At 37.1% G+C, this 27,125-nt stretch overlaps 1 protein-coding gene across 8 annotated transcripts in view; it reads right to left on the reverse strand.

Moving 5' to 3' along the window:
* The window catches only part of OSBPL3 (oxysterol binding protein like 3), an 81,148-nt gene continuing 54,023 nt past the window's right edge, over positions 1–27,125 (reverse strand). For 4 of the 8 annotated variants that reach the window (XM_015853791.2, XM_032443188.1, XM_015853789.2 and 1 more), the window contains exons 12-24: positions 26,112–26,242; positions 21,174–21,281; positions 18,293–18,427; positions 17,526–17,619; positions 15,522–15,772; positions 13,323–13,460; positions 9,511–9,574; positions 7,718–7,796; positions 6,622–6,766; positions 5,182–5,326; positions 4,449–4,575; positions 3,768–3,890; positions 546–2,944 (exon numbers count right to left, since the gene is read on the reverse strand). In XM_015853791.2, the coding sequence (XP_015709277.1) occupies positions 2,848–2,944; positions 3,768–3,890; positions 4,449–4,575; positions 5,182–5,326; positions 6,622–6,766; positions 7,718–7,796; positions 9,511–9,574; positions 13,323–13,460; positions 15,522–15,772; positions 17,526–17,619; positions 18,293–18,427; positions 21,174–21,281; positions 26,112–26,242 (1,637 nt within the window). In that variant the 3' untranslated portion in view covers positions 546–2,847. Of the gene's footprint in view, positions 2,945–3,767; positions 3,891–4,448; positions 4,576–5,181; positions 5,327–6,621; positions 6,767–7,717; positions 7,797–9,510; positions 9,575–13,322; positions 13,461–15,521; positions 15,773–17,525; positions 17,620–18,292; positions 18,428–21,173; positions 21,282–26,111; positions 26,243–27,125 lie in introns of all 8 variants that reach the window. The other 4 variants (XM_015853793.2, XM_015853792.2, XM_032443189.1 and 1 more) reach the window with 2 other exon arrangements.

The raw sequence follows: 27,125 nt of genomic DNA on the forward strand, positions 1-27,125 counted from the left end.
TTTGTGAATGATTAATATATATTTTATACAGAAATAACATCAAGACAATTTCTTTCCACTTTTTAATATACAACTGACATAAGCTTAGCGATTAAACCCAATTCTTTCATACAAACATAGGCAGGGACAACCGTACTGCAGCTGGAAACACTGGTCAGAGGATCATTCACCACTGGTTACACCAGACTGTCAGATGTGTAGCACAGATTTACAAAAGGAGCTCCTACTCGTGCAACTATTTTTCTTTATCAAAGGAAAAAAAAATGCCTAGCATAATCTTGGGCATTATTTAACTTTAAAAAGTAGTGAAATTCTGATGTTTGCTACTTGATATGGGAATTTTGCTAAAGGAAACCATGTTTTCTATAAGGCACTTCCCAGCTTACTGCTCCTTGTCTTTAACTAAGTGTCTTTTAGACATTTCAGATTGTAAGATACAGGAAAACAACGCCAGTTGGATTTCTCAAAACTCATGACTCAAACATCAAAATGAAATATAGTTTTATCACCCACAGACTTTAATGCATTACAGCTCTTTATCTTAGCTTTTTTTTTTTTTTTTGCTCCTAATCCCTTTATTTCGAATGCTATTAACTACTAGTTCATACAACAAAGTATGGGGAAACCCACTCCATACATAGAAAATGCAAAACCAGCAGTCAGATCAGACAGTAATCACAACAGCTGCCAAATACAACAATGTGCAAGTTCAATGCATCCACCATCAGTGTTACTCCTTTACTTAAAAGCATTTTTCCTCTCCTTTCTCCTACCCTTCTTTGTTGCTAAATTCATGTAATTATTAGTTATAGATGGTAACTGCAAACAACAAGGATAATTACAAATATCCACTCATTTCTGTGTCAAGTTTTGGTAATACAAGAATAAAACAAGAAGGATTCGAGTCATGAAGAGATCTTCATTTTCCTTGATAAGCCAAACAGTCCCCAAAGGTTAAAGATTCCCTTCTGAAAATAAAAGCCCAGATTTTGTTTTCATGCTGTCTTGAACCACGTCTTGTTGCAAACTGTTGGAGTGCTAGCTGAGTTTTTAAAAGACACGGTAAGTATAAGAAAATATACTAACATTTTTGATGATAAATTACAGAAATGATAGCGAGCCCAGAGTTCCTGGGCAAAGTAATAGTGAGAAAACACATATCTGTCTGTGACACAATGATGCGTCAAGGTAGCAGAAAGCAAAATTTAAACGTACATCTAAACTGATACCACAGATTTGGTTTAAAATGGAAGTTTTCATAGTATTTACTTCATGTTACAAGTATTACACTGATCAATTTGAATGGGTTTTCTTTAGAACAAAGCAGTGCACAGTAAGCTGTAAGCTTTCCTAACAGCCACCCTTATCCATGCATCGTCCAACTATTCCAGTCATAAGTCACATAAACAATGTTTAAAGTAGACATGGTTTACTTTTTTGAAATGGTATGTAAGGAAAGGGAGTGGTGGTGGACATGGATCTAAACCTGAAATCTGTGTTGATGTCAGAGAGTCACAGACACAAACAACAGATCTGAAGAATCACGAGGCAGGCTTGAACTACGGATGGGTAGGAATGCAAATTATTCTGTTAATGAACACAGCATTGTGATTTCATGGGAAAATAAGATACTGCCCACCACTCTAATCCTGACTCAAAGCGAGACTTCTGCTACGTTTTTTTTCCTGTTATATTTTAATCAGCGACTTCGTGCTTTCGCACATCTATCCAAATGTATAACATTACAGGAAAGAGATGCAACTGATTTAGTGCAAGACACTTGAATCTTTATCTGAATATAACAAACAAACAGAGGAAGATCAACGATTCCATACATTTCTCCATAAGGCAGATGGTCGTTTTTTAAATATAAGATCTTAAATATGTCGTTTATTTCTTAAGAGGTAGAAAATATCAAAATACTAAGAAAAAATTTCCAGCTTAAAACAATCAGTTAATTTTCTTACTTTTTAAAAAGTCTTACTGTTGCGGTTTTTAGGTTAATAAAAACAAATGAAGCTATGGAAGCACAGGATTTCGTGCTCTGTATACGTATTTCTTCCTGCAAAAAGAGAGAGCTGCTTCATCTAGACAGTGCTCAAACATTATATACAAAAGACCTCCTGGTGCCTTGTTGGCGTCTATAAACTGGAAGATTCTCAGTGGAAAGTTTTGGCGATTCCTGAATTTCTAGCACTACTTTTAGCCAGGTGCAGCTTATGTTTATGACTTGATCCATAGATGTAACTGCAGAACTCCCCCGTCCAATAATGCTAGTAAGAAAGCTAATAGAAAGAAAAACTTATTTAAATCTTTTCCACAAGCAGCAAAAGATTATACTCAGATTTCAGCACTGGCTGAAAATCTGTTTTAGCGATTTAGACCAGTCCATTGACAGCTGAATTACTCACTCAACTGTGGAAGCCTACTTACAGTCTGAGTCACTAAGGCTTGACACTCATTTCTCAGCACAGCTAGGAGATGCTGATGCTACTGTCTTCAATGCAACTCGATAAGGCATAAGTTAACTCTTAACTGACATTATTACACATTGGAAAAGTAGTGTAAAAGCTCCTCTTTTCCCTCTACTTGTTAACATTCAGTGCTATTTATTAAATGTTTTATAAAAAGACATTAGGGTATTTGTACATTCAAGCAATCATTGAAACAGAGTAGAGAAAATGAATTATCAGGTTCTAAATTAAGCACAACTCTGGAGATATGCACACTTGCACACATACACACTCCCCACACATATATTATATGTGTGTATAAATATATATATATACACTTCTTTTAAATCAGATCCAGGAATACAGCATGGGATATCTTCACTTGGCTCCTCTTTCACCAAAGGACAGGATTGTCCAATTTGGAAAAACCCGGTTCTTTTCTAAGGTCCATGTAGGTTCCATTGCTCACCCAGGAGTCATCTTTGGATTTCCTATCAAAGATTAAACAGTTCTCTTTTAAATGTGAAGCTTATATTATCTATGTATTTGCTGTGCGATACAGAATATACTACGTGCAGGTACCTGATCCAGCCCATAAACCAGATGCAGTGAAGCTCAGTAATACATTCAAACAAGGAGACATAGCTTGGTGAACTTAATTGGTACGTTTGGGTCTTGGGGAAATATCAGTCTGTTTAACATAGTGTGCAACATTTTTGACAAAACAACAATAAATTAATCTATTAACTAAACCAGAACCTGTGATTTATTGAAGGAAGAAATCACTACTGGAAAGCAAAATGTGTAATTCACATCTACTCTAATACTTGTTCACATTTTTACTACATAGTAATAATATTTTTTATTCTGTTATTTAAACATACAGCACTAATCTCAGCTTTTAAATCCTCATTATAAAGATTGAAATCCTCATCCTTATTTACAATCCTCATTGTGAATATACAATAACTTAGTATTAGACCTTGCTTCTCTTCTGTCTGTTGAGCCTCCTGGAAGAAAAGTGTGCCTCCATTTCCTTAGCTCATCAGCTCTTCTGACAGGCAGAGCTCTAAGCCCTTTTCTTTTTGCATCTATTGTCAACATTTCTGTGTTTCTCCAAGTCTCACTCCTCATTACTACTGTGTCTATCTAGAAAAACAATTAGTAACCCAGATCTGTTATTTATGACACCTCTGCCCATACAGCACTCATCTTGGTGTAAGATGTAACTGGAGCCTTCTTTATGGCAGATCAGAACCAGATCTGTAGTAAACATTTCAATAACTGTTGGTATACACTAATTATTACATATACCTGAAGAATCTAGGCTGATGCTCTAGATTGTTTTCTTCCAGCACTTTCCGCCGTTCCCTCTGAAGTTGCTCAATTCTCTGTTTTTGCATTTCAGCTGCTTCAATATTCCCTTCTTCTAGAAACCTGCAGCACCAGCAGTGATAAAAGACACGGTGCTTCAGTCCATTATTTTTATTAGGTCCTCTAGAACTCCAGAATCTAATCTTTACAGAAGACAGCTTGGTGTTTGAAAGATAAACAACTGTATCTATACACAATAATTGCATTACCAAAAAACACTTATGGAAAGGTAACTTACAACAAGCTCAAAGTAATGTTTGTATTGGATTCTTTTCCCTGAACATTAGCAATGGTAGAAATTCCCCACACAGAAAGAAGTTTCAAGGGCCTCAGGTTTCAGCCCAAACACAGTATGCGCAATAAGGAATCCCTGAAAACATCTTTGTCACATCTTTGTAAAGACAGTTATCTAGAAAATAGAACATCCAAAATGAGTTCCGAGAAACACTGGTCTATAATGTCTAGACCATCTCTTGATAAGTGATTAGAACTCTGTTTCAGATGCAGAATTAATGTAGAAATGGGAACATTCTGCAGGCACCTAAACAAATTAGCCTGAGCTTAGGGATAAAGTGAATGTAGAGATGCTGAGGATGATACTTAAGTGGGAAAATTTCTTACCTTTGGTCTGGTCTAAAGCGTGTGTCAGTGGATGGGAGTAACGACCGTGTTTGCAGGTCCAGTTCATTTAACTCCAATGCAAACTGAGTAAATCCATACCACTGTTCATAATCCTTAGGCATTGGGTCTACAGCAGAAAGAAGAACATTTAGAATTCCAGTTAAATGTTACTGTCTTTAGAAGGACAACACCAAACTCCCCTCAATCTTTTTAAAAATCTCTGAATCATGACCTCAGTTTAGAGGAATAAGTTGAATCAAAGCATAGCAGTGATGAAACGCATTCTACAGTCATGGTGGTCTTTCAAACTTCAGTAGAAAAATCCCCACAAGGTTTGGGAGAACTTCAGATATGGTCTTCATTATGGAACTGAGCTATGTGTGCAATCCTCCAATGCTTAATACATGTGAAAACCACCACAGTTCTATGCACACACAATAAAGTGTTTTTTTGTTTGTTGTTTATTTCTTTGCTTTTAGAGTCCTCAATACTTTCTTCATAGCCAGATACGAAAAGGAAGGAGAATGAGGAAAATACGGGAAGCCATGGGATTAAGTTCCCAACATGATTTGAATGATTTATTTTTCTGGTCTAAATTTTAAATCTTTGAAAAAAGATTCTAATATTCTTTGCAGGAACGATAAGAAGTTGAGGTCTACTAGGCATATTAAAATAGAAAAGATATTCTCAAGCATATTCTAAGTTCTGTACGTTAGCCGTTCTGGTCACTAACTTGCTCTCCATATGCAATTTGGAGATGAAGTTGTCCCACAGTACAAACTTTCGTGCCACTTCCCAAAGAGTCGATGCACAACATTCCCGGTTTTATCCATGACACTGCCTTCGATCTCATGTGCATTTGGATTCCAGTACTTCGCCTAGAATCAAAAGGTGCATAAGAGATCGAGTGAGAGTGATATCGTCATGCTGTAGGGTATTTTTTCTGAATTGAAAACTATTCATTTAGGTGTACATTACAACATCATACACAAAAAAATGCTGTTAGTGCTATAAATCAGCCTACTAAAATGGGCTGTTGAGAATTATATCTGTTCTCCCTTTGTTAGGGACAGCACTAGGTGAAGCACAGCTGACCTTCAACTTTGTCCTATGACAGATAACACTGATTCCTGACTTGGTTACCTAGATGCTCCCCAGATTTGGAGAATAGGAAGGAACTGTTACTCCAGCAACCTCCACTTTAGCCAATTTATATGATCAAATATATAAAACTTGCAGTCTCTCCACCTCCAAACATCTACTACAACTCTGCAAATACATTACAGTACATTGAATGAAATACCTAAAAAGATTACTCTAACGCTTCTTAGAAAGCATACAGTATTCAGAAAGACAAGCAAGAAAAGGAAAATGATGATACTCACTTTCCTTCTGCTGCTGAGTGCACCATGGTGCACAGGCATTCTGAAGTACTTACAGATAGACCATGCAGTCATGCAGATACAAGCTATGAAAAGCAGAGCCTTGCTTCAGCAGTCAAATACAGAAAACCCAGGATAGGGTAAGTTTCTTACAATGCTGAGCAAAGCTGTTTCTCAGGATAGAGATTTTGGCATTATTGTAGGCTTTCAATTAAATTTTCTTTTCTACAAGAAGTCATCTACTGCCAAAAGTAAATTTTAATTTCAGTTATGAGGGCATTTCTTGAGGTAGTTATATATCAATGCCTTGATATATAACTGAAGCAAAAGCTCTGAACAATACAATCTCTCACTTAGCCTCCTCGAAGCACCTGAAGAGGGCTAGAAAGGTGCACTGCTTGAAACATCCCATGAAAGCACTGTTTCCATAGCTGCTGGATGAATGCAACCATAGCACTTGCCAATGGATTAGTAGACGCCTTGTGCCTAGTTCTTTTGTCAAACACAGACCAGGGTTTTGATGATATTTCTTTCTTTTTCTGCCTCTTTTTTTTCCCCTGCATCTCAGCTAGAATCACCTGAGAAGGCTGTTACTTTTCTTTCTTATCTGGCTCTACCTAGTGAGCTGCAGTTCATTTATAGTTCATGTTTCTCAAAGAATCACAGGTAATGACAGAACTATATGAAAACATAGCTTGCAAACAGTTGAACTGAGTTTCAGCAGACAGCATCCATCCCCTGCTGTGTTTGCTGGATAGGACACTGCCAAAATTGCTGCTACTGAAAGTCACCTTTATGAAGGTCAATTTGCAGTAACAAGTGTCGTCATTAAGATTTTTGATGATGATCTCTCCATAGTGTTCAATCCATCTTTGCCCACTTAAGATGTTATGGATGCAAGATGTCACCTTGTTCCATGCAAAATGGTCTCTAAAACTGTAACAAAATAAATACAGGAGAAGTCTTATGCCATATTTAAGGTATCAAATTATCAAATTCTGCTTATCAAATTCTGAAAAAAAACTGAAAGAAAACTCAAAAAAACTCAAACAAACAAACAAAAAAAAAACAACCAAAAAACAATTATAAGGTTTTTTTAATAAAGCATTAATATTCTTTAATACCTGTTTATTGTTATTGAAGCCTATGACAACAATTCAGATATTTTTTTCTAGAGGGATACAAATCAACACATGAAAACCACACGTGAATCAGAAAATTTTCCATTTCATCAACCTTAACGGGGACAGTGAACACTAATCCATAGGTTATTTTACCTCTGAACCTTCACTCATATTCTAAAGACCAGCACAGCTAATGCACAGCTCAGTCTAGCCACTATGAACAAGAGAACACAATATCTTTTATACACGCTGCCTTTGGATACTTTATTGGGTTGTTTCTCTAATTTTTTAAATTTAGCAGAATAATTAAATTTGTGGGCTCTCTTTGGAAAATGAATTTAATTAGAACACTACTTCACCTTAGACCCGTGTTTCTGTTACCATGCTGGATACAGAGTAGTTTTTGAGTGATTCTATTTGTTGATCTATAGTGGACACTTTGACAAGTCAGCATAGGAAACATTGCAGATTTTTAGTTTTAAAAATCAGCTTAAACTGTAGTGGTTGTGAGTGCTTACTTCCTTGGATAATAAATACCAGATATGCTGCTGGTGCTATTTGTCACAATTACTTAAGCAGTGAGGACAACTATCAGCCTCAACTGTTTTTTCCCCCTTTTTATTTCTAATCTTAATCACTAATTCTTCTAAAGGTCTCATCTGCACAGTACAGGTTGTTCTCATCTGCAAAAATGAAGCTTCGGTACAGGTGAGCATATGTATGTGTCTGTGTGTGAACAGCAATGCGTGATCGCAGCACTTACGCTGGAAGAGTTACATGTGTTGTTCCAACTGGAACAATTTCCATGGACTTCCCCCAGAATTTGTTTTTCCATCTTACATCTGAAAAAGGATGAGGGAAAGAAAAAACAAGAGTCATCAACATGGGTCAATCAATCTACACCTGGGATCTACTTTAAGAAACACAAAATAATGAAGCGTAACACAATAAGGAGTGTCCAAAATAATGCCAACCTTCAAACAGTTAAATGTTTATTCACAATATTACTGGTTATTTAAATAGAGAAGCACCAGAGTTGTCTGGTCTTAAAAACTTTTTCAAAAGAGAGGAATTTAAATAATCTGTAGGCAGTGTACATTTATATCTGTAATTCAATTGCTTGTGAATGAATGCAGACATTTCAAAAGCCATAAAGAAAATTCCAAATACAAAAAGATAACAACTAACAACATCCACAGGGCAGGAAATTGGATAGGGATTTAGTCTGACTTCCACTAGAAGTTTAATTGGCCTTTTAAAATCTGGTCTGAATCAGAAGAACTGTCCAAGTCTCACATCATTTCCTCCAAAAAAAGAAGATGATAAATCTCAATGAAAGTTTATAAAAATATCCTGAGGAAGCAGTTAAATTAGCTATTTATATTAGAAAGAATCACTGTCTAGGTCTCCAACAAGCTCAGACAGACACATTTAAAAACACAACAAAAACCAAACCAAACCCTGCTGCAACCTGACTGAGTCTTCTGGGGTCACTGGGACCAGACCTCAGACTCTCTCTAGCTGAACAGATTCTCTGTTCTTGTCCTTACAGAACAACTTTGCTCTCAAAGTGCATGTTAGGATAGTTAAGTGACATTAGCTTTCCAAGTTCTGTTAAAGAAATGTATCTTCAGTTTTTAAGATAGGCTGTTAACTAGTCTTGTATACAAAGTACTCAGCAAATGGATAAATTTTTGGTCATCTTTGCTTTTCAGCTAAGAACAGAAGGATTTTCGCCTTGTATGTGTTTACAAAGCAAAGGATTAAACTAATAACGAAGTTGCAACTTCTGTTCAATGCAATTCCACCTGTAATAGCTCTAATCAAGTCAGCAAAGTCGATCCTAACAGAATTCAAGGCTATAATATGCTACATGGTAAATTGATGAAAGTCTGGGCAAAGGATTTTAACTGAGTTAGAAGGCATAGTTATGTTCTGTGTACACTCCAAAAATACTGGATTGTTTAGGTATTGTAACTCACCAACATCTTCACTAGACTTGCACAGCAAACAAAGCTCCAACACACCATTTTGGGAAAGACAATGTTAGTAGTGAAACAGCAGGAAATCTTATGCACTGCAATAACACTAAAAGAGAGAGACACAGTGCATGTGCTTTCCCTGCTGTTACACTTATTATATCAGAACAGAACTGCAAGATCAGTCACGGCTCAAGATTCAATGCATAGTTTTCCAAGTTCTATTCTAGGTCATCTTTATAAATACCTTCAGGTACAACTCTTCCCTTGTAAGCAAACCTCTCACCAAAAACAAACAAACATAAAAACCCAAGATAGTTATTCGACAGATTTTCAATACATGCAGATAACTGTACATGTAAGGGATTATAAATAATATTAGAAAACACTTGTAGATTTTTGTAATGGAAGAAGATCCAAATAAAAAACATACCAGTAAGCCAAGGATTTCTTAATGCCATTCTGTTATGATTTAAGCAGAGAAATTCACCTTTTCCATATTTCTGGATATTTCATGTTAAACATACAGTGAATTATTATCAAGGCTGTGAAAGTAAATGATAGACTGAATATTTACCTTGCCAAAAAGCAAAATTCACAGATTCAGCGTGGCATGCAGAAATAGGTGGATGGTGACTGACCTAAGAGCAAGACATGAAAGAAGGGAAAAAAAAGAAAAAGATAAGAATTCTAACCCTTGAAGAGCCATTTTGTTTTGTTCTCCCCCTTTTTTTCCCTTTCATTTTCCATTCATTTATTCATTTATTTCATTCATTTACAATCTGAACATTTACTTTCCTTTCACAGTTGTTACCTTAAGGGGGAGCCAGTGAGATTTGTAATGTACTGAGACCTAAGAAGCCTTGAAAGAAAAGGTAAGCACTGTTTTAAAGTCCTGAAAATTTGTTTATTGAAAGAAATTAACTATAGATTTTGTACACTGTATCTAATGTAATAATTACACTTCACCCGAAGGCCTCATTTGTATAATAAGAGAAGATGAGCTTTAAGCAGAAAGATAAAAATTACCAACCAACCAAACAAAAACCAAAAGGCCAAATAATTCTGTGCAGTAAATCCTTACTACACCCCGACTATGGGGAAGGGACAACAATCAGCATCACTGAAGAGGTCAAATGGTGGAGAAATAAAATCACAAAATTCTGTCTGCCAGCTTCTAAGACTGCATGAGTGACACATCCCATTTTTCTTGTGTGTAGCTCTAACCACACATACTGCATTTTATCAGCTTCAGGTAATAATAGCACATACATGATAAGGCAAGGACTGAAACGACAAAGTGAGTGTTGTAAGTAAGTAAATAAATACGCTATGCATACTGTTCAAAGAAAATAGTAAATAACAAAGTGACTGTACAGAGCAAAAGCTCTCTACATTCACCCTTCTGGGTGAGTAAAATCTGACCAGGACCAACGCCTTGACGTGTAGTGCCTACTGTTCTTTGGACAAAAACAACTTTATTTTCAAGTCAAGTTGCTAATTCCACCTATGGATTTCATTCCATAACCACCCACATGTCTCAAATGCAGTTTTACTGTCTTTGTTTCTCATTTTGCAATTTTGTTATTTTGTGCAGTTCTCCCTGAGCAACCTCTACATGGTTAAAAAAGAAATAAAGTAGTCCTAATTACTCTCAGCTATGTCCTAATCCACTGAGAGCAACACTCTCTCACATACTGCACTCAGATTAACCCCAGATGTCACTATAATTCCTAGGTTAAACTTGGCTCTCACTTAAACTGTGATAATTCCAGAGTAAGGTCATGGAGCTAAGTAGAGTTATTCTGAATATATCCTAATAATAGAACAGATCTCTATAACTGTATACATTCTGCCTATCTATTCCACACATGACGTGGTATCTGCATTAACAAGTTATCTAGGGTAAGCATCAAAATGCTTGCCCAAACAAGCAATAAATAAGAGCTTATGAAATACTTAATACTTGCAAGCTGCACAAAATTTCTTTCCTTCTATGCCACCCTCCCTTCCAAATATTCCTCCACCCCATAGTAATATAGTAAAACGTTACCACTCGTGTCACTTACTGCATATATTTGAACAACAGCTATTAACAAAACAAGAACACTAATATTTTTAAAATCTCCTTTAGGAAAAGTGGCCTTTGTAGTGATTTGCCTAATATTTAGGGGAAAATCTTCTCCTTTAATTCAAACTTAGATTAAACTAAGTACCAAACTTCATTAGCCACTTTGCTACTCCAATTTGATGTTACACTGGTAACTTCGCTGCTCTAAGAACTAACTCATAACTAAACACAGTAAAGATTCAGACACACTGCTTGAACTTTAGACTTGATTCTTACTTTGACTGTTCTGCTTTTTTTCCCCTTATTTTTACTCTTGTCTGTGATACTTCCTAGGCTAAGGAAAGATCACATAGTGCAGCTTCTTGTCCTTTGTAGAACATGATGTACAAAGTGCATCAAAAACACTTTTCATTTACTAATGAAAGTCTCTTACAAAGCTTTTACTGATCAAATTTCTAGGCTGCACAGCCTTGCCTGCTATGCTTTTCTAATTTTTGTTGTTGCAATGTCTAGACTGAATAAGACAGATTTCAATCCTTCTTACATTCTGATAGGAACCAGATTCTTTAAATTTCACCTCACTTTATCTAATGACTTAAGCTTAGTAATTTTGGTGTCTGGACTGGTTCAAATATTATACATATTTTACCCACATTTAATAATCATACTACAGGGAGACTATTCTCAGCAACACTCAGATCTTGATGTGTTGTATACATCCTTCAGCTACTAAGCCGTGGTACCAGATTTGACAGGCTTAGCCCACAAAGTATCTGAACAGGGAGGATAAATATTCATAGAATCATAGTTACTCAGGTTGGAAAAGACCTTAAGGATCATCAAGTCTAACCACAGCCTAACCATAGTACCCTAACTCTAACAACCCTCTGCTGAATCATATCCCTGAGCACCACATCCAAATGGCTCTTAAACACATCCAGGAATGGTGACTCAACCACCTCCCTGGGGAGCCTATTCCAGTGTTTAACTGCCCTTTCTGTAAAGAAGTGTTTCCTAATGTCCAACCTAAACTTACCTTGGTGCAACTTGAGGTCATTTCTCCTCCTCCTGTCACTTGTCACCAGAGAGAAGAGACCAACCCTGCTCTCAACTGTAAGCACCTTTCAGATACTGGAAGAGAGCAATAAGGTCTCCCCTCAGCCTCCTTATCCCCAGACTAAACAGCCCCAGCTCCCTCAGCCTCTCCACACAGGGCTGATTCTCCAAGCCCTTCACAAGCCTCCTTGCCCTTCTCTGGACCTTCTCCAGTACCTCCATGTCTTTTTTGTACTGAAGTGCCCCAAACTGAACACAGTACTTGAGGTGAGGCCTCACCAATGCCAAGTACAAGGGCAGGATGACTTCCTTAGTCCTGCTCACCACACCATTCCTGATTCAAGCCAAGATGCTACTGACCTGGGTCACCTGGGCACACTGCTGGCTCATATTCAGCTGACTGTCCATCAGCACACCAAGGTCCCTTTCCATCAGGCAGCTTTCCAGCCACACCTCCCCAAACCTGTAGGGTTGCCTGGGGTTGTTGTGACCAAATTGCAGGACCTGACACTTGGCCCTACTGAAACTTATGCTGTTAACCTTGGCCCATTGATCCAGTCTATCCAGGTCCCTCTGTAGTGCCCTTCTCCCCTCAGGCAGATCAACACTCCCTCCCAACTTGGTGTCGTCTGCAAACTTACTGAGGGTGCACTCAAACCCCTCATCAAGATCATCAATGAAGATGTTAAACAGAAGCAGCCCCAGCACTGAGCCCTGGGGGACACTGCTTGTGACCGGCTGCCAACTGGATTCCACTCCATTGACCACAACTCTTTGGATCCAGCCATCCAGCCAGTGCTTCACCCAGTGGAGCGTAAGCCTGCTGGTGCCATAGAAAATACTAGTGATTGATCAACTCATGTGAATGAAATATTTGCTGTAAAAAAGATGATTTGCTATGAAAATTTTAAATGATTGTACATAAAAGAACATGACAAAAACATAAAGCCTGTTGCAGTAGTGATCAGAAACTGCGCTCTGGTTAAACATGTTACCTAGTTTCTGGAGTAACAGCCTGCAAAGCCTTTGCTTCTGACCGTCAGTGACTGGTTTTCACATTCTATCCCAGCATTAGCTGCCTTTCCTCAATAAACAAAGCCATTTCCTTCGTTTATAATTCTGTAGCATCCCTCAAGTTTTGCTGGGCTAAGGTTACACAAAGTAATTTTGTATTTTGCTATTAGCTCTGGGGGATACCAGCCATGCATTCAGAATTAAGTAGTCCATCAAATAGCAAAAGTAAGTGTTGTAGCATACAGTACCTGCTCTGCAAAGAACTGGAAACCCTTATCTTCACGAATACATTCATAGGTTTCTCCAAGAACAGGATTAAATGGTTTACTTCCAGCTCGGTAGTAACTGGATGCATATGCAGATACTGCAAATGCAGCTATATAGACCTGGGAATAACACAGAAAGAATTCTGATTACTTTATCACACTCATGCACTTTTTTCCCCATAGATTCTGACATAAGAGATATATGAAAAAAGGCCTTATCATGACACCAGACACCTATTTTTTCCATTATTTGCAGACTATAAATGTGTATGCCTCCTCCTGGGAGTTAAGGATTAGCTCATACGTTATAGAATGTTTCAGTTTTCAATAAATCATTAAAGAGGCCAGTGATGGACTTAATAGCATCAAACTTTGCAAATTAATCAACTGAAAACAGCGTCTCTGAAAACAGCTTGAAACAATTCAGTATTTTGGAACACACAGAACTGAAAGCAATGAACTTAAAAACCACTAATAGATTTTGCATTGTAATTGGCTTTTACAGTTAGGGTCCATTATTCTATGGATCTACTCACTATCCGTTTCCTAAACATAGCGCAGGAAACACTGTGAGAGTTTTCATGAAATTTGCTATGTTCAATACAATTTGTACCATTTTTCTTCCTTTCCATTTTCTTTTTCACATCCTGTAGAAGAGTAGGTGCTTTCCTTTCACAAATTCAGAAAATGAACACTACTCTGAAGTGGAATGTTGCAATTACCATGCAACAGCTAACCACAATTTTACCTCAAGAGTTTTTCAGAGTCAAAGAATACTACATTTCTGACTCAATTTCCAGATGCTTGGTGTGGGAAGGAGTGAAAAGGTTTATTTTCATTCCTATGCAAAGACTCACTGTTCATTTTCTTTTATCGTGTATTCTTAACAAAAACAAAAAAGAGTTCTGCACCTAAGAACAAATTAGCATCCATGCTCTCTATAGCAGAAATGCTGTTGTGGCTCCAAGCAGTGATTGAGGAAGACAGAGCCAATCCAAGGTAGTTCAGGTGCATGCAATGCACCTAAGTGACTGGACGGGCTGGATCCACTCCTTCTCAGACCTCATTTAAGGGCTGGCAGTGGAGGCAAAAGTATCTTGTGTAGATATGCATGAGGTCCCTGTGCAGCTGAGGTCTTCTGAAAGTAAGTGGTTTCTTTATTTCTGTGACCGTGACTCTTGCATTTGAGTAAATCCTCACCTGCTATAGCTTAGGACCTTGCTATTTTGCTGCCATTATTGGTTTTTCCATTATACTGCACCCTCTAAATCTTGAGGACAGACCCAAAGTTATGAACCTTGTATTGTTTGTCAGGGTGGAGCCAAGTGTCTTTTCAAGCAGTATTTACAACGTAATAATTTACATTCATTAATAGCTTCATTTTAAAGTAAGAAATATTGATCAAAAGACTTAATTTAGTGTAAGGTGCAATCCATAACTTCCATTTAAAAGAATGTAGGGAGCTTTAAAATCCTTTATTTATAGGCATACACATTAAGTAGCTCTTGTGAATCTGGAAGCAAACAACTGAAATCAATATTTTCTTGTTATTTGTCAAATTCTGAATTCAGTAGTCCATGCTGGAGGAAGACGACATCAATATAGTAACCAACATATGTAAGTATTGCCTAGCTTTGAGTTCTGTAGCATCCCCAGAATTACAAAAAATCAGCTGGTAAGACAAATGGAGATCACTTAATTAACATGAAGTTATCACAGTAATATAGGATTGGAAGACCCGCTGTCTTCCATGGAAAACTGTGTCCAGATTAAGCAACTTTACATTGCAAAGATACACTGCATTGCAACTTCCATACTCATGAGAGAAGCGTAATAGTTCACTCTTCTTTGCTCCAAGCTTTTAATCTTGGAAAATTAGAAGAGGGAGGAAGAGGAAAAGATGCAAACCAGATTTCAACTCATACTTCATTTAACCTTGTAGGACAGGGCACTTTAGGAGATGCACTTCCTTACAGAGTAAAAGAAATTAGGCAGAAGAATAGAAGTCAGTGGGTACAGAAACAAACACAGATGTGTAAAGCCTGCCTCTTTCAGCTGCGTGGAAAAAAATAAAAAGGAATAGAACACTTTCATGTATTTGACAGACTGATTTTTTTTTTTTTACACTGTACTCTCCTGGTTATACTGATAATTACTAAGAATTTGGAATAAAGTGTTTACCATCCGTTCAAACGGGTTAGGTGTATGAGCTGCTTTATCTAGTAGCTCACTGTATTCCAGCTCCTCGCAGAGACGCTGAAGGGTGTTAAGTGGCTCATTCAATTCCACAGGCATGGCCACTTTGGAGAGATCCTTTCCTATGTTGTTTCTCAGGATATTCCATAGGCTGATGTTACTAGTATTGGGACATGGAGCTGGTAAACATGTTCTCCGTTTAGAATGGCATCCAATTCCACTTTCAGATATACAGTCTGAAAATACATATGCAGAACTAAGTTAATACATTGGCTACTTCCATTTTATCCCCCTTACAAATTATACATTAAAATGCAATTTTTTTTTCTTTTCCTGTCAAAACCATCTTTCACTTTCACATTTCAAATAATTTCACTTGTGGTTTGAAGATAGCCTGCTACAAAGGGGCAAAGAATAAACAGGATTTTAATACCTCTAAGTTAACTGAAGTAAACTGAAGGTAGGGAAGCAGCATGAAAAATTACCTCCTTTCCCTTAAAGGCTCGGAGAGAGACTCAGGCTTTCTGCTGAATTTGAGAGAGTAAATATTATTGCTATCTTAGTTGTAACAGAGATAGATTCCTATCTGTTTAAGTGACATAAAACCTCCCTCCCTGACAGAGCTTCAATTAAGCTGCCACTTCTCAGAAGACAAGGAATAAATTACAGTTCTAAGCACAAATATAACTTTTTTTTTTTTTTTTTAAATAATGCTTCCAACAAAATTCAGTGTAAAACAGATTTACATGAAGGCTTTTCTACAGTGCTTGTCATAGCACTGAGCATTTAAAAAATGTTAAACCACATTGGCTTTTAGATGCATTCAAATATTGGTAGAGAAATGACCCCCTTAGCAGGTAGAAAAACTGAAGCAATTCTGGACCTCTGGGTTTGCTAATGATTCAAAAAAATGGTTCAGATAACAACAAGAACACCTGAGGTGGCCAGAGTTGTTGTCAAAGCGGTCAGAACAGGATAAATAGTTCAAAGTATGCATTGAAATTATATGTATTAAAATAGAGCTATAAGCTTCTGCAACAGGTACATTGCTTAGTTATACATCAATTTTGACTCAGAGAGGAGTATAGTTACTACTACACAAATGTATTCTACACATCCTTAGAAGCACCTAGAAAGCTCCTGCCTTACAATCCATTGGCATTTGTAAACCTTTGGGTATAGCATCAGACCGCCAACCTCCCTCCCCATCAGGCTTCCTGCTGAAAGCTTTGTCTTAGGGCAGCACACAGATCTCCAAACATTTTGAACTACCCAAATTTAAAGGGCTCCATTAGTCCTTGGAGATGATCAGGTAACACTTGCAAGTAAGAAACAACTGGTCAGCATTACTGAATGTAACATATTGATAGAGTGGAAAGAACATTGTGATTAGCTGGAATGCTTTGAAAGCACAAAGCCAATTAGTTTATTATAAGTAATTCCTCTGCCTCCATTTTTTTATTCTAATTAGTAAGACTTAAATAAGTGTACCCAGTAACAAGCCCATCATAATTAAAACAGGCAGAAAAGAAATTTGTAAGGTCATGCACGAGGTGTGACAGTAAATAATTCACATGTTCTTTTAAATAATAAAATCTGCTAAAAATGACAAAACTTTGAACGTGTTTGTTGTATTGAAGCAAGTTACTTTCTAGAGAAAAATGAAACAATAAAGCAGCTAAGCCTTCCTAGTTTGACAACTCCTGTGGTCATGAAAGGATCTGAAAGGAGATGAAGCTTAGAGTACACTGGTGTTTCTCTGCTGATATTGAACCACCATCCTGCTTAATTGATGGTGCCCTGGCCTTTTTAATCAGATTAACCAGAATGTGCTGCAGAGTAAGGTGATAAGAGGAAAAAAAACAACAACCCAAGCTGTTTACATCACAAAATCTGTAATACCAAATGTTTTCTATCAAAACAAGAAAAAAATACCCCAAACAAGAAACACAATTCCCAAAACATGATACCATAAAACCTTGAACTTACCTAAAGTTTGTCTTTCATTCTCTATGTCATTGCTTAGGTTATCTTCTGAGACATTATCACTGATATCACTTACGTATGAGTCATCATCTGATACCTATGTAAAGAATGGGGTAATAAGACAGATACGTTACTCACTAACATACCCATTAAAGTAAATCCATGTGCACATAAAAATTGTTACTTTCTGCTGCAATTAATATTTTTGTAGATCTGAACTCTTTAAGCTGTGTTTCAGTATTGGAGAAAAGTACTAAGTGGGGATAAGAATTAAATACTTTGGGAATGAGTATCGTTAGTGAGAATTTTTATTTCAGTGAAAATGTGCTTCATCATCTTGGCCTCAGGGCTAAAAGGGCTTTCACCACATCAAACACCAAGAGTTTAGGGAGTCCCAGAGAAATGAGCTATTAAGTTTTAGTACATGCGGTCTTGGCCCCAAGGTATACCTACAGGGCAGGTATAAGTATTTATTTCTATGATACAGTTTCCTTTATCTACTGCATAATGACTCAAGGTAGATGACACGATATATGCTGTAGCTGAATGTTAGCTACCTGACTGCCATTTTCCTAAATGTGCACATAGGACTTACTTCTCCATAATAATTTTTCTCAACTGAGAAGAGATAAATGAACACAAGCAGCATATTAACTTTTTTTTTTTTTTTTGGTCAAATCATCTGATGTGCAATTAGCACATTGAAAGGCCACATGTCGAGTAGCAGATAATGAACTAGATAAGAATAGTGTCAACCTTAATGCTCAGACCTCATTTTCTGAAGAGCTGGCAGACAGAAGGACTTCCTGCGCATCAAAAAATTCTGTGAGAGAGTCAGCAATAGACAGCCTGCTTTCATTGGAGATCTGGTGAACCAGACCTCTGTTTTCTTCTCTAGAATTTTCCTGTTTAAAAGAAATACAAAGATATGAGGAGAAAAACACTACAAATAGCATTCATGCATACAAATCCAGTCATGTAAGTTAAAGGGTTGTAAAACACTTGGGAGAAGATTACTCATGCTCCTTTTCCAATTTATTGAAAGGCAGCATGTTCTGAGGAGTGCATTAGAACCAAAGGAAAACAGACTAAAAAGAAGAAATAAAAATGTGCGATTGAGTAGATCGGTTTATACTGTGCCATGTACCATTTCCTCTGACAAAAAATGTAAAAACACATTGATGCTTGAGAGGCTTAGCCAGATGTGTATGCAAGCATTTCACTAAGAAAGCCCTACACAAAAGAAAACTCAAACTTTTTTTTGCTGCATACTGGATCCTCATTCTTTGCTGATCTTAACAAACACACAAGTCTTCTCCTTTCCCTGGCCTTGTTTAATGCAAATCTGGTCAAGCAGTAGCATACAAAATTCTGAGGCACAAAGTTATTTTCTATACAACAGCAATGTTTTCTGAACTATCTCCACTAGGCTATTTTCCATGCTATGCTTTGGAAAGCCTCACGGTCACACCCAGGACCTGTGTGTCAGTCCAAGTCAGCATATCATCTAAGCCACATCAATGATATTGCTTTTGCTGCTGCAGTCCTGTTTGAATGTTGTACAGATTTCATGACCTCCAACTGTGGAAACCCCAAGTTCTCTCTATAGTAGTTGGCATAAGCAGAGTTGCCAAATGTAGTCTAGTAAAGGTGGGATTCACAGTGAGTACTGGTAGGTTCCTCGTAACTCCACCAGTACTGAAAGGGGCTGGCTGGTCCAAATGAGCATATTAGCTGCTCTAAAGCTTCTTTCTGCATGAGATGCATTCTTAACTTGCAATCATGTCTGCCCTTGCTATCACAATTTTTTAGGAATTGAAAAATGAAAACATTTTAGAAGCTTTACTTTTAGAACTCAATGAATAATCTGGTAAGTCTGCAATCAAACTGACAAATCTTTTGAGGCTTTTCTGCTGGTAGGTTTTACTACAGTATAGAATGTTATTCACTGTGTTCTGATAATGGTGACACTGATAACAGTTCAGTTTGTCACTTACAGAAGATTTCTGCTTTTTTAATTGTATAATCCCAATAAAGCTGCAAGAAAGAAGTAACCTTCAAATCAAATCTCCAGGGGGAAGGCAGTTACATTGGTCTGAAAGTCAAAAAAACCCACCAACTTCCTATGTGCATGAGCAGTGCTGCTGGGATTGTTTCCAACTCTATTTTGAATCTCAGAAGCAAAATGAGCAGAAGAGGCTCATAAAAGAACAGTTGGTTTTTATATTTAATCACATGAGAGCTTCACTTTGTCTTCGTTCGTGTTCCAATTGTGGCATGATAAACTACACCATAAACCACTCAAAATATAAGCTAAATGTTTATTTTATGCAAAGGCTTGAAAAACTAGTTAATGCTGCTTCAGTTTTCAGAGGTCCATTATATCACCTGATATATCATCTAAAGCTAAGCTTTGTGCAGCGATCTCACAGCAGCAGTGCTGTATCACAGACCTCAGACAAATCTAAGAAGAAAATTTTCCAGAATAAGTGATTTTGTCTAGAAGTTCCATTCCAAACCATGCCACAGGGAATCATCAACAAATACCCTAAAGGGCATTTTAAAAGCTATTTTTGTCACATATATATGCAGTGCATACAGCATGTTTGAGAAAAAACCCAATGTCTTTACAAGGTCCTCCACTAAACAGGAAGATTACCCTTGAAATTAAAAACCAATGTAATCATTCATTAATGCCTCTCTGTATAGCAGTGTTATCAAAAATCCTATGGGATTAAAAGCAAAAGGCACTGGAATGATCAATTACCTTAAAAAAAGAAAAAATGAGGCTAAATATGACCAAAATCAGTACTTCTAAAATGGAACTAAAATAGAAATGAACAGACTGAATGACTAAACTGCCTTTAAAAATGAAAGGAAATAGTGTGTTATATAAAAGCCCCAACACTACATCCATTCAAGTTCTAATGCAGGATTTATTACACAAGCACAGCAGAAGTTTCCATATCAGAGAGCACGTAGGAAAATCCATCAGAAATAACAGAAATAACAGTTCTTGCTTCCCTTACTAGAATCTAAAGCATCCAGGTCCTACGATCTATAAATACACCATATGAATATGCATTCTGAAGGGAGCCAAAAAACTGTCAGTACTTCAGTGTATCTCAAACTGACTAACCGGATATGCAGAAGACTCCCCTTCTTCCAACACACAAAATTAAATGGCTGAAGAACCTATATATTTCATTTTTTAAAATTCTTTCATGCTAAGTCTAATAATGGCTCTAAACCTTAAATCAGTCATACCAGTAGCTAGTGTTTTGGGTTAACAGTATTCAGACAGGCATGAAAGTTAACAGGGGAATGCAATGAGAGAAAACCACTGGCAGCAAGGTGACAAGACAGCTTTGCTCATGCTGAATGGGAAGTGGAAAGGAGGTGAGGGAGAATACCAGGAGCCAGTAGGAAAAGCAATGGTGGTATGCTCAGAAAAACTGTTCACAAGGAAAATCTTTGAAATTAAATATAACACAATGCATCACCAGAAATGATTCATAATCACGAAAGCGGACTCATTTTGCTAACACAATACACTGTAGGGAAGACATGAAGAACAGGACAAGATGTAACACCATCTAGATGTAGGAGCTGGAGCAAAAGACATCACTGAAAGAGGAAATCCATACCCACCTTCACCAAATCTGGACTTGATTTTGCATTAGATGCTGAATCAAGGATCATAGATTCGGCATGTATTCTGCGTAACCGGTCTTTTAGATCTGTGTTTTGTGCTATTGCCTGGAATATTTAACAAAAATATTGGGTATATAAAGTTCTCTCAACTAATTTGAATGGCGGTTTCATTGTGTAAAAAGAAAGGGAAGGAGTATTTTAAATGCAGTACTAAACATAACTGATTTCTGGTTGCAAATTATTTGTTAGGAATGGTTCAAATCTTGTACCTTGTCTCTAAAATTAAAATTATTTTTGTCCAGTATGAGGGAAAAGACAAGTGGAGAACAAAAGCCAGGATGGCAGTTTCAAGTTACTGGGTCGTGCAAGGTGATATAACAATTTAAGAATGAATGTATTTTGTTCATCATCTTTTTTAGCACCCTTCCCTCACCTCTACCTCATATTTCTAAACGTTCTCACTCATGTCACACTGAAAAATGATTGATTTTTCATCAAGCTGGTATACTGTTTCCTTTGCCTTCCAATAGCAGAGAAATTAATTTTTACCCCAGACTAATTAGTAAGACAAACTTATCTTCCACTTTTTTTTTTGTTGCTGCACCCCAACTGAAGCTACTAGGCAAGAACAGAAAATGCAGTCTGAATGAATAAGACAACACTTGTATGTGACATTGTTTTCCCAGAGACAATTCCAGAAATGGCAGGGGTCAAGTTTCACTGGATATAATGAGGCCCTAGGGGAGAAACACTTCTCCAAACCATACAGAAAAGCTATGAACAAATAACATAATAAAGAACAAAACAAACAAGAAAACATCTTAGCTCTGTTTCTTGCTGAGAAAAGTTCTGCATCTGTATTTACTACAGTTGTACTATATTTGTTTTTTAATATTGCATAGCAATACTAGTTTCTATTCCATTGATTTATAATTATGTGTAAGCATAACAAGCATTGTTTTAAACATATTCTGTTAAAAAATAAGCCTCTAAAGATATCGATAGTAAAATAGCCCTTTCTTTGTTCCATGTCAGAAACTGGGACGCTTATGAACAAAAATGAACCCAATTCTTCAGTTTTACAACTATATGTGGCATTGTAAGACCAACTGTACTTATGGTAACACACTTTTTTTTGCAAGTGCATGGAGCAGAAAGTTACACTGAAGCAGTTACCCAGCTGTACAGCACAATTCAAACATCATGCTCTGTGAAGACTGCAGGCAATCCTCCAGCCACAGCCGTCAACTGGACGCACTGCAATCCTTTAGACAGTACTTCTGAGATCAGGTGGGCTTCCCCTCATACTCTGTTAGATTTACTGAAGGTGCAGAAGTTCCAGGAGCAAGTTCATTGCTTGAGTATTAACCTGAGCCAGGAGTTTGACTAGACTTCACTCTGCTGGGGTGTTTGGATGGCCCCATCTATGATCTTATTTATTTCCTGAAACCTGGGATTTCTTTTGTTATGTTGTATTACATGCTTCCCTGTTTCTTTGACTATGTCTATAATTCCTGCACGTTTACTCAACCTCTGAAAGGCTCTTGTTTCTTCTTGGTCACTGTCAACCATGAAATCATAGAATGGTATGGGATCTTAAACATTGTATGGTTTCAATCACTTTACCACAGGAACCTCCACTGGAACCTTCCACTATATCAGGCTGCCCAGGGTCCCATCCAGCTTCCAACATTTCGAGGGATGGGGCATGCACAGCTTCTCTAAGCAACCTGTTCTAGAACCTTACTCATCCTCATAGTAGAGGCATTCTTCTTTATATCTGACCTAAAATCTACCTTCTTATTTAAAAACATTATTATCAAGACATACCCCAGTAAAGAGCCTCTCCTCATCTCTCGTGGCCATCCCTCTTAAGTATCAGAAGGCTGCAATAAGGTCTCCCCAGTGACTAAATCCCAGCTTTGTCAGCCTCTCTTCATAGAAGAGATGTTCCAGCCCCAGCCCTCTGATCATCCATAAGGACTTCACAGCTGAAGTTCAATTTAATCACACGGGGAAGCAAAGACAGGAATAAGTATAAAACCATAAGTTTCTACTGCACCAACTGGGGCTATGTAGACTACTATGACTCCTTATTTCAACACCTTGTGCTTTAGAAGCTGATACAGAAGAGGTTTCTTCCACCTAATCATCTTCACATTTCCGCTGTCAGTACAGAAACACAGCAGTGTGAAGTAGAATCTTCTTCCTAAGACGCATCTGAAATACATTTCACCACAGAACATGAATGGTTGGATGTAGAGCTGAAGGAAAGGGTTGACTTTGGATAAGAATCTGAGGAATAATTTTAGTGCTTATTCATCCTGAAAAGTCTCAAAAATCTGTGCAAATTCTTAGATTGTTAGATGTGTCCAGGAGCATGAGACGTATTCTTAAGTGTTTGGTCTCAGCTTTATATCAAAGTAAAAATGGGAATGAAGAAAAGTTTCTCATGTAATATTCTTGTCCCAGGATTTGTTACTTACATACCAAATCTCAAGTAGACTCTTTCTAACACTAAATCAAAGAACAGCTGCCATGTGCGGCCTGACAGCCTTTTATTGGAAATAAATAGGAAAAAAAACCCCAAACCCTGCAGCAAACTCTGATAGCTAGTTATTCATGTTGAATGCATTTGATGGTCATATGTCCCTTAGGAGGAAGAGAACGTAACCCTGCTGCAATGAAAATAACCTGTGTTACTAACTTTAACCTTAAAAGGAAAAAGATAAAAAACCTCTGAGTCATAGTTCCTGTACTGCAGTGCAAGTCTAGCCAAGCTCACCGTTTTAAATAATTACAGTACAGAAGTGAAGATGGTCCCACAGCCCTTACAAAACACTGTTTTCCTATTTGTGTCTATTCAGTTGGGTAGAAAATCAAAATTAAAAGAAACAGTCCATCCTGATGGCTGGAACAAAGACTGAAGACTTACTGCCTGCTTCTGCTATCTGAATCAATACTAGAACGTTGAGAATGCTGCAGCTTACACATCAACTTTGGCCAACTCTGATTTTTATTTATTTATTTTTGTTGTTGGGAGTAGGAAAGACAGTAGGTCTGAAGTGACTGTGAATGGGGGGAAAGAGTATTCTCTGGCTTTACATTTGTGTGGTCTGGATTCAACATACTAGCATTTATCACTCCTCTTTCAAGTGCTCAAGTGGACAATCTATTGCTATTATACCCACATCATCAAATAAACACAACAAAGAATTTATATAGCCCTCCTGTATAGCATGCTAAAATTCTTTTCTTCCTTTTCTTGTAGCTATCTTCTTCTATCGTGCTTTCTTCCTTCCATTCACTTTTTCTGTTCACTTTTGTCTATTTGCTGTGTGTAGGTCAAAGAGAAAATGTTGATAAGTGAAAAGCAAAGGCAGAGATGTTTATTTTTTAAAATATGTTTTATGCAGTTTAAATCTGTTTTGGTTTCTTCCCCTGCCAGCTCAATAAGAGCCTAATAGTTGATAGCTTTCAACCTGTATGATTTTTGTTCCTTATGAACTGAATAAGAATCGAAATAAAAAAACCTAACTTAAAGTCCTCAGTACAAGACTCTTGAAAGTAACAGTCCTGGAGTTTATCATATCTGTGCTTCCAGAACTCTTCAAAGGAAGCTTATTCTTTTCTCCTACAGGATTCTCTGCTGTGCATGGTGAGAAAATTTCTGCTGGCATCACAGCTTTACAGATCTAAAGGCAAAGGAATAGCTTTCACATAGATGTTAACTTCTGCTGAAACTGCCAGAGTTCAGAAATGACATCTGGATGGGTTACAGAAGGGCTATTAAACAACGTAAGAGCAAAGAGTATAATTTCTAAAATACATTTAGAGGATGAACAGAATTTCAGCACTCAGAAAAAGAATCCAGGTTTAGCTGAGTGTTCACTCAGTTTACAAACCTTATAACTGATTTTTTTTTTTTAATGTAAAATAGTAAGCAAATAACACTGGACAAAAAGTGGAAGTCACCCAATTAGATGTTCCAAGAGGAACAGCTGAAAGCCAAAAACAGATGAGCGAAGATAGTTTTATGCAACAAGCTTCAGTTTTCTCCAAATTCTATGAAGACATCATAACATCTACAGGTCTAGGGAACGAAATATTTCAAACTAAAATGCTATAACACAGCTTTTGTAAAACAAAGCACAAGTTTTTTACACTGAACTAATTCTACAATGATCTATACCACATTTAACCAGAGTCACTCCTGCCTCTGATTAGCAATTTGAAACAGACTGAGATTTTAAAAGCATGGTAGTGACGGCCCTCATTGTTCTGATATCTGGTCACTGTTTAGTTGATATATTTCAGCATGAACTGGTCTGAAACCATTTCAAAAAGTGTACCAACAGAATCCAAACAACTTTTTAAAGAGCACAATCTTTTGTCATTTAGAATTTTGTTCAAACTGTTCCATTGCTAGTTTTAGATGACTAACAGATGAAGGTGGAAGCCAATATAAACAAGCTGTACTTGAGTTTGTTTTTCTGTGTTTTGGTGCAGAGAAGCAAAGTTCTGCAATAGAAAGGAGAGCTGAGTGCCTTCAGCTGCTCCTTCCTTATTTAGTGCCAAGTTACAGTGAATATTTGGTGCTATTTAGGAAAGGAAAATTCACAGCCTACCGGAATGGAATGATTGATCCAGACAATGTAGACTCAGTCACAGAACAACCCTCATACTTAGCATCAAATAATACAGATTTATTTAGGGGCACAGTGTGATCTGTCAGGTCTTCATGATTTCACAGTACCTTCACCATTTAGAAAAGAGAGTCTTCGTAAAATACCATCTATAATCACAACTTGTTATACTTCAATTTATGCTGTAAATTTTAGAGCAGACACTAAGAAAACAGAAATAAACTACTATAAAATATGAAGGTAATAACTGATGATCGTGAAACTTGCTGAAGTTCAGCATATCACTTACAGACGTTAAGGCATTCTTCAAGCCAACTATTTGTGCAGATGGAGATGATGATGCCTCATGCTCCAGCATCTGCTTCAGCTTTTCTCTCTCTGTAGATATGCTGCTGAAAGCTGACTTCAAGGTGAAGTAAACTAGAACCATTTTGTAAAAAACAAGGTTAAAAACAGGTACACATAATACACCGGTTAAGTCAAATTTCAATGTAACATCATTAATAGTGACAGAACAAGAATTTAGCTTGAGAGATCCATGACAGCATATTATACAAGGTTATCAGATTTCTTTTTTTAAACCAGGAGAAATGTTTATGGTAAACGCTAACATGATGACTATATTAGCCACAGTCAAAACTGCTTTGATTAATTTGTGACAGATGGCAACAAAGCTAACTAACCACGTCTGCTCTTCACTTGCTTTTGTTTCCCAATTAGCTTGAATCTTCAGATGGTCATGATTCTACTCCACATTCCTTTATGAATCCAGTGGGGGAGGAGAGAGAAGGAAAAAAATAAATCAATCAAGAAGGCAGCTATAACACATACAGTGTCACAGCTATAGGGTTAGTAATTTCACCACAAGTTAACAGTGGTGATTCATTTTGGATACAATGACATTTCAGCTTGTTAGATAATTTATTGATTTAACGGCCCAGATCCTGAATGTGATGGTACTCCCACTTCTTTCTGAGTCCATTTCACTAGCCCAAAACATGGTCTATTGTCTGATTTGCTTGTTTTTGAGGCATTTGATCTTTTACATAACTATGAGGAATAAAAATTTAGCTAGGCACATGTAGTATTTCAACATTCATTTTTCTGTAGATTTTTTTTTCCTGCAGATCTGCTAGCAGATTTTTGAGGGACTATTAAGTCCTACAATAAAGTCATAAGAATAGGCAAGACAAAAATTTACCAGGGAAATTATCAGTGAAACAGAGATAAAATGTGAGTGTGGATATGTCTTGTTCTTTACTTTTTCCTTATCTTCTTTATCTCCCTCAGATTTCACCTGAAC

The sequence above is a fragment of the Coturnix japonica genome, chromosome 2, assembly GCF_001577835.2.
Source record: "Coturnix japonica isolate 7356 chromosome 2, Coturnix japonica 2.1, whole genome shotgun sequence".
Lineage (NCBI taxonomy): Eukaryota > Metazoa > Chordata > Aves > Galliformes > Phasianidae > Coturnix > Coturnix japonica.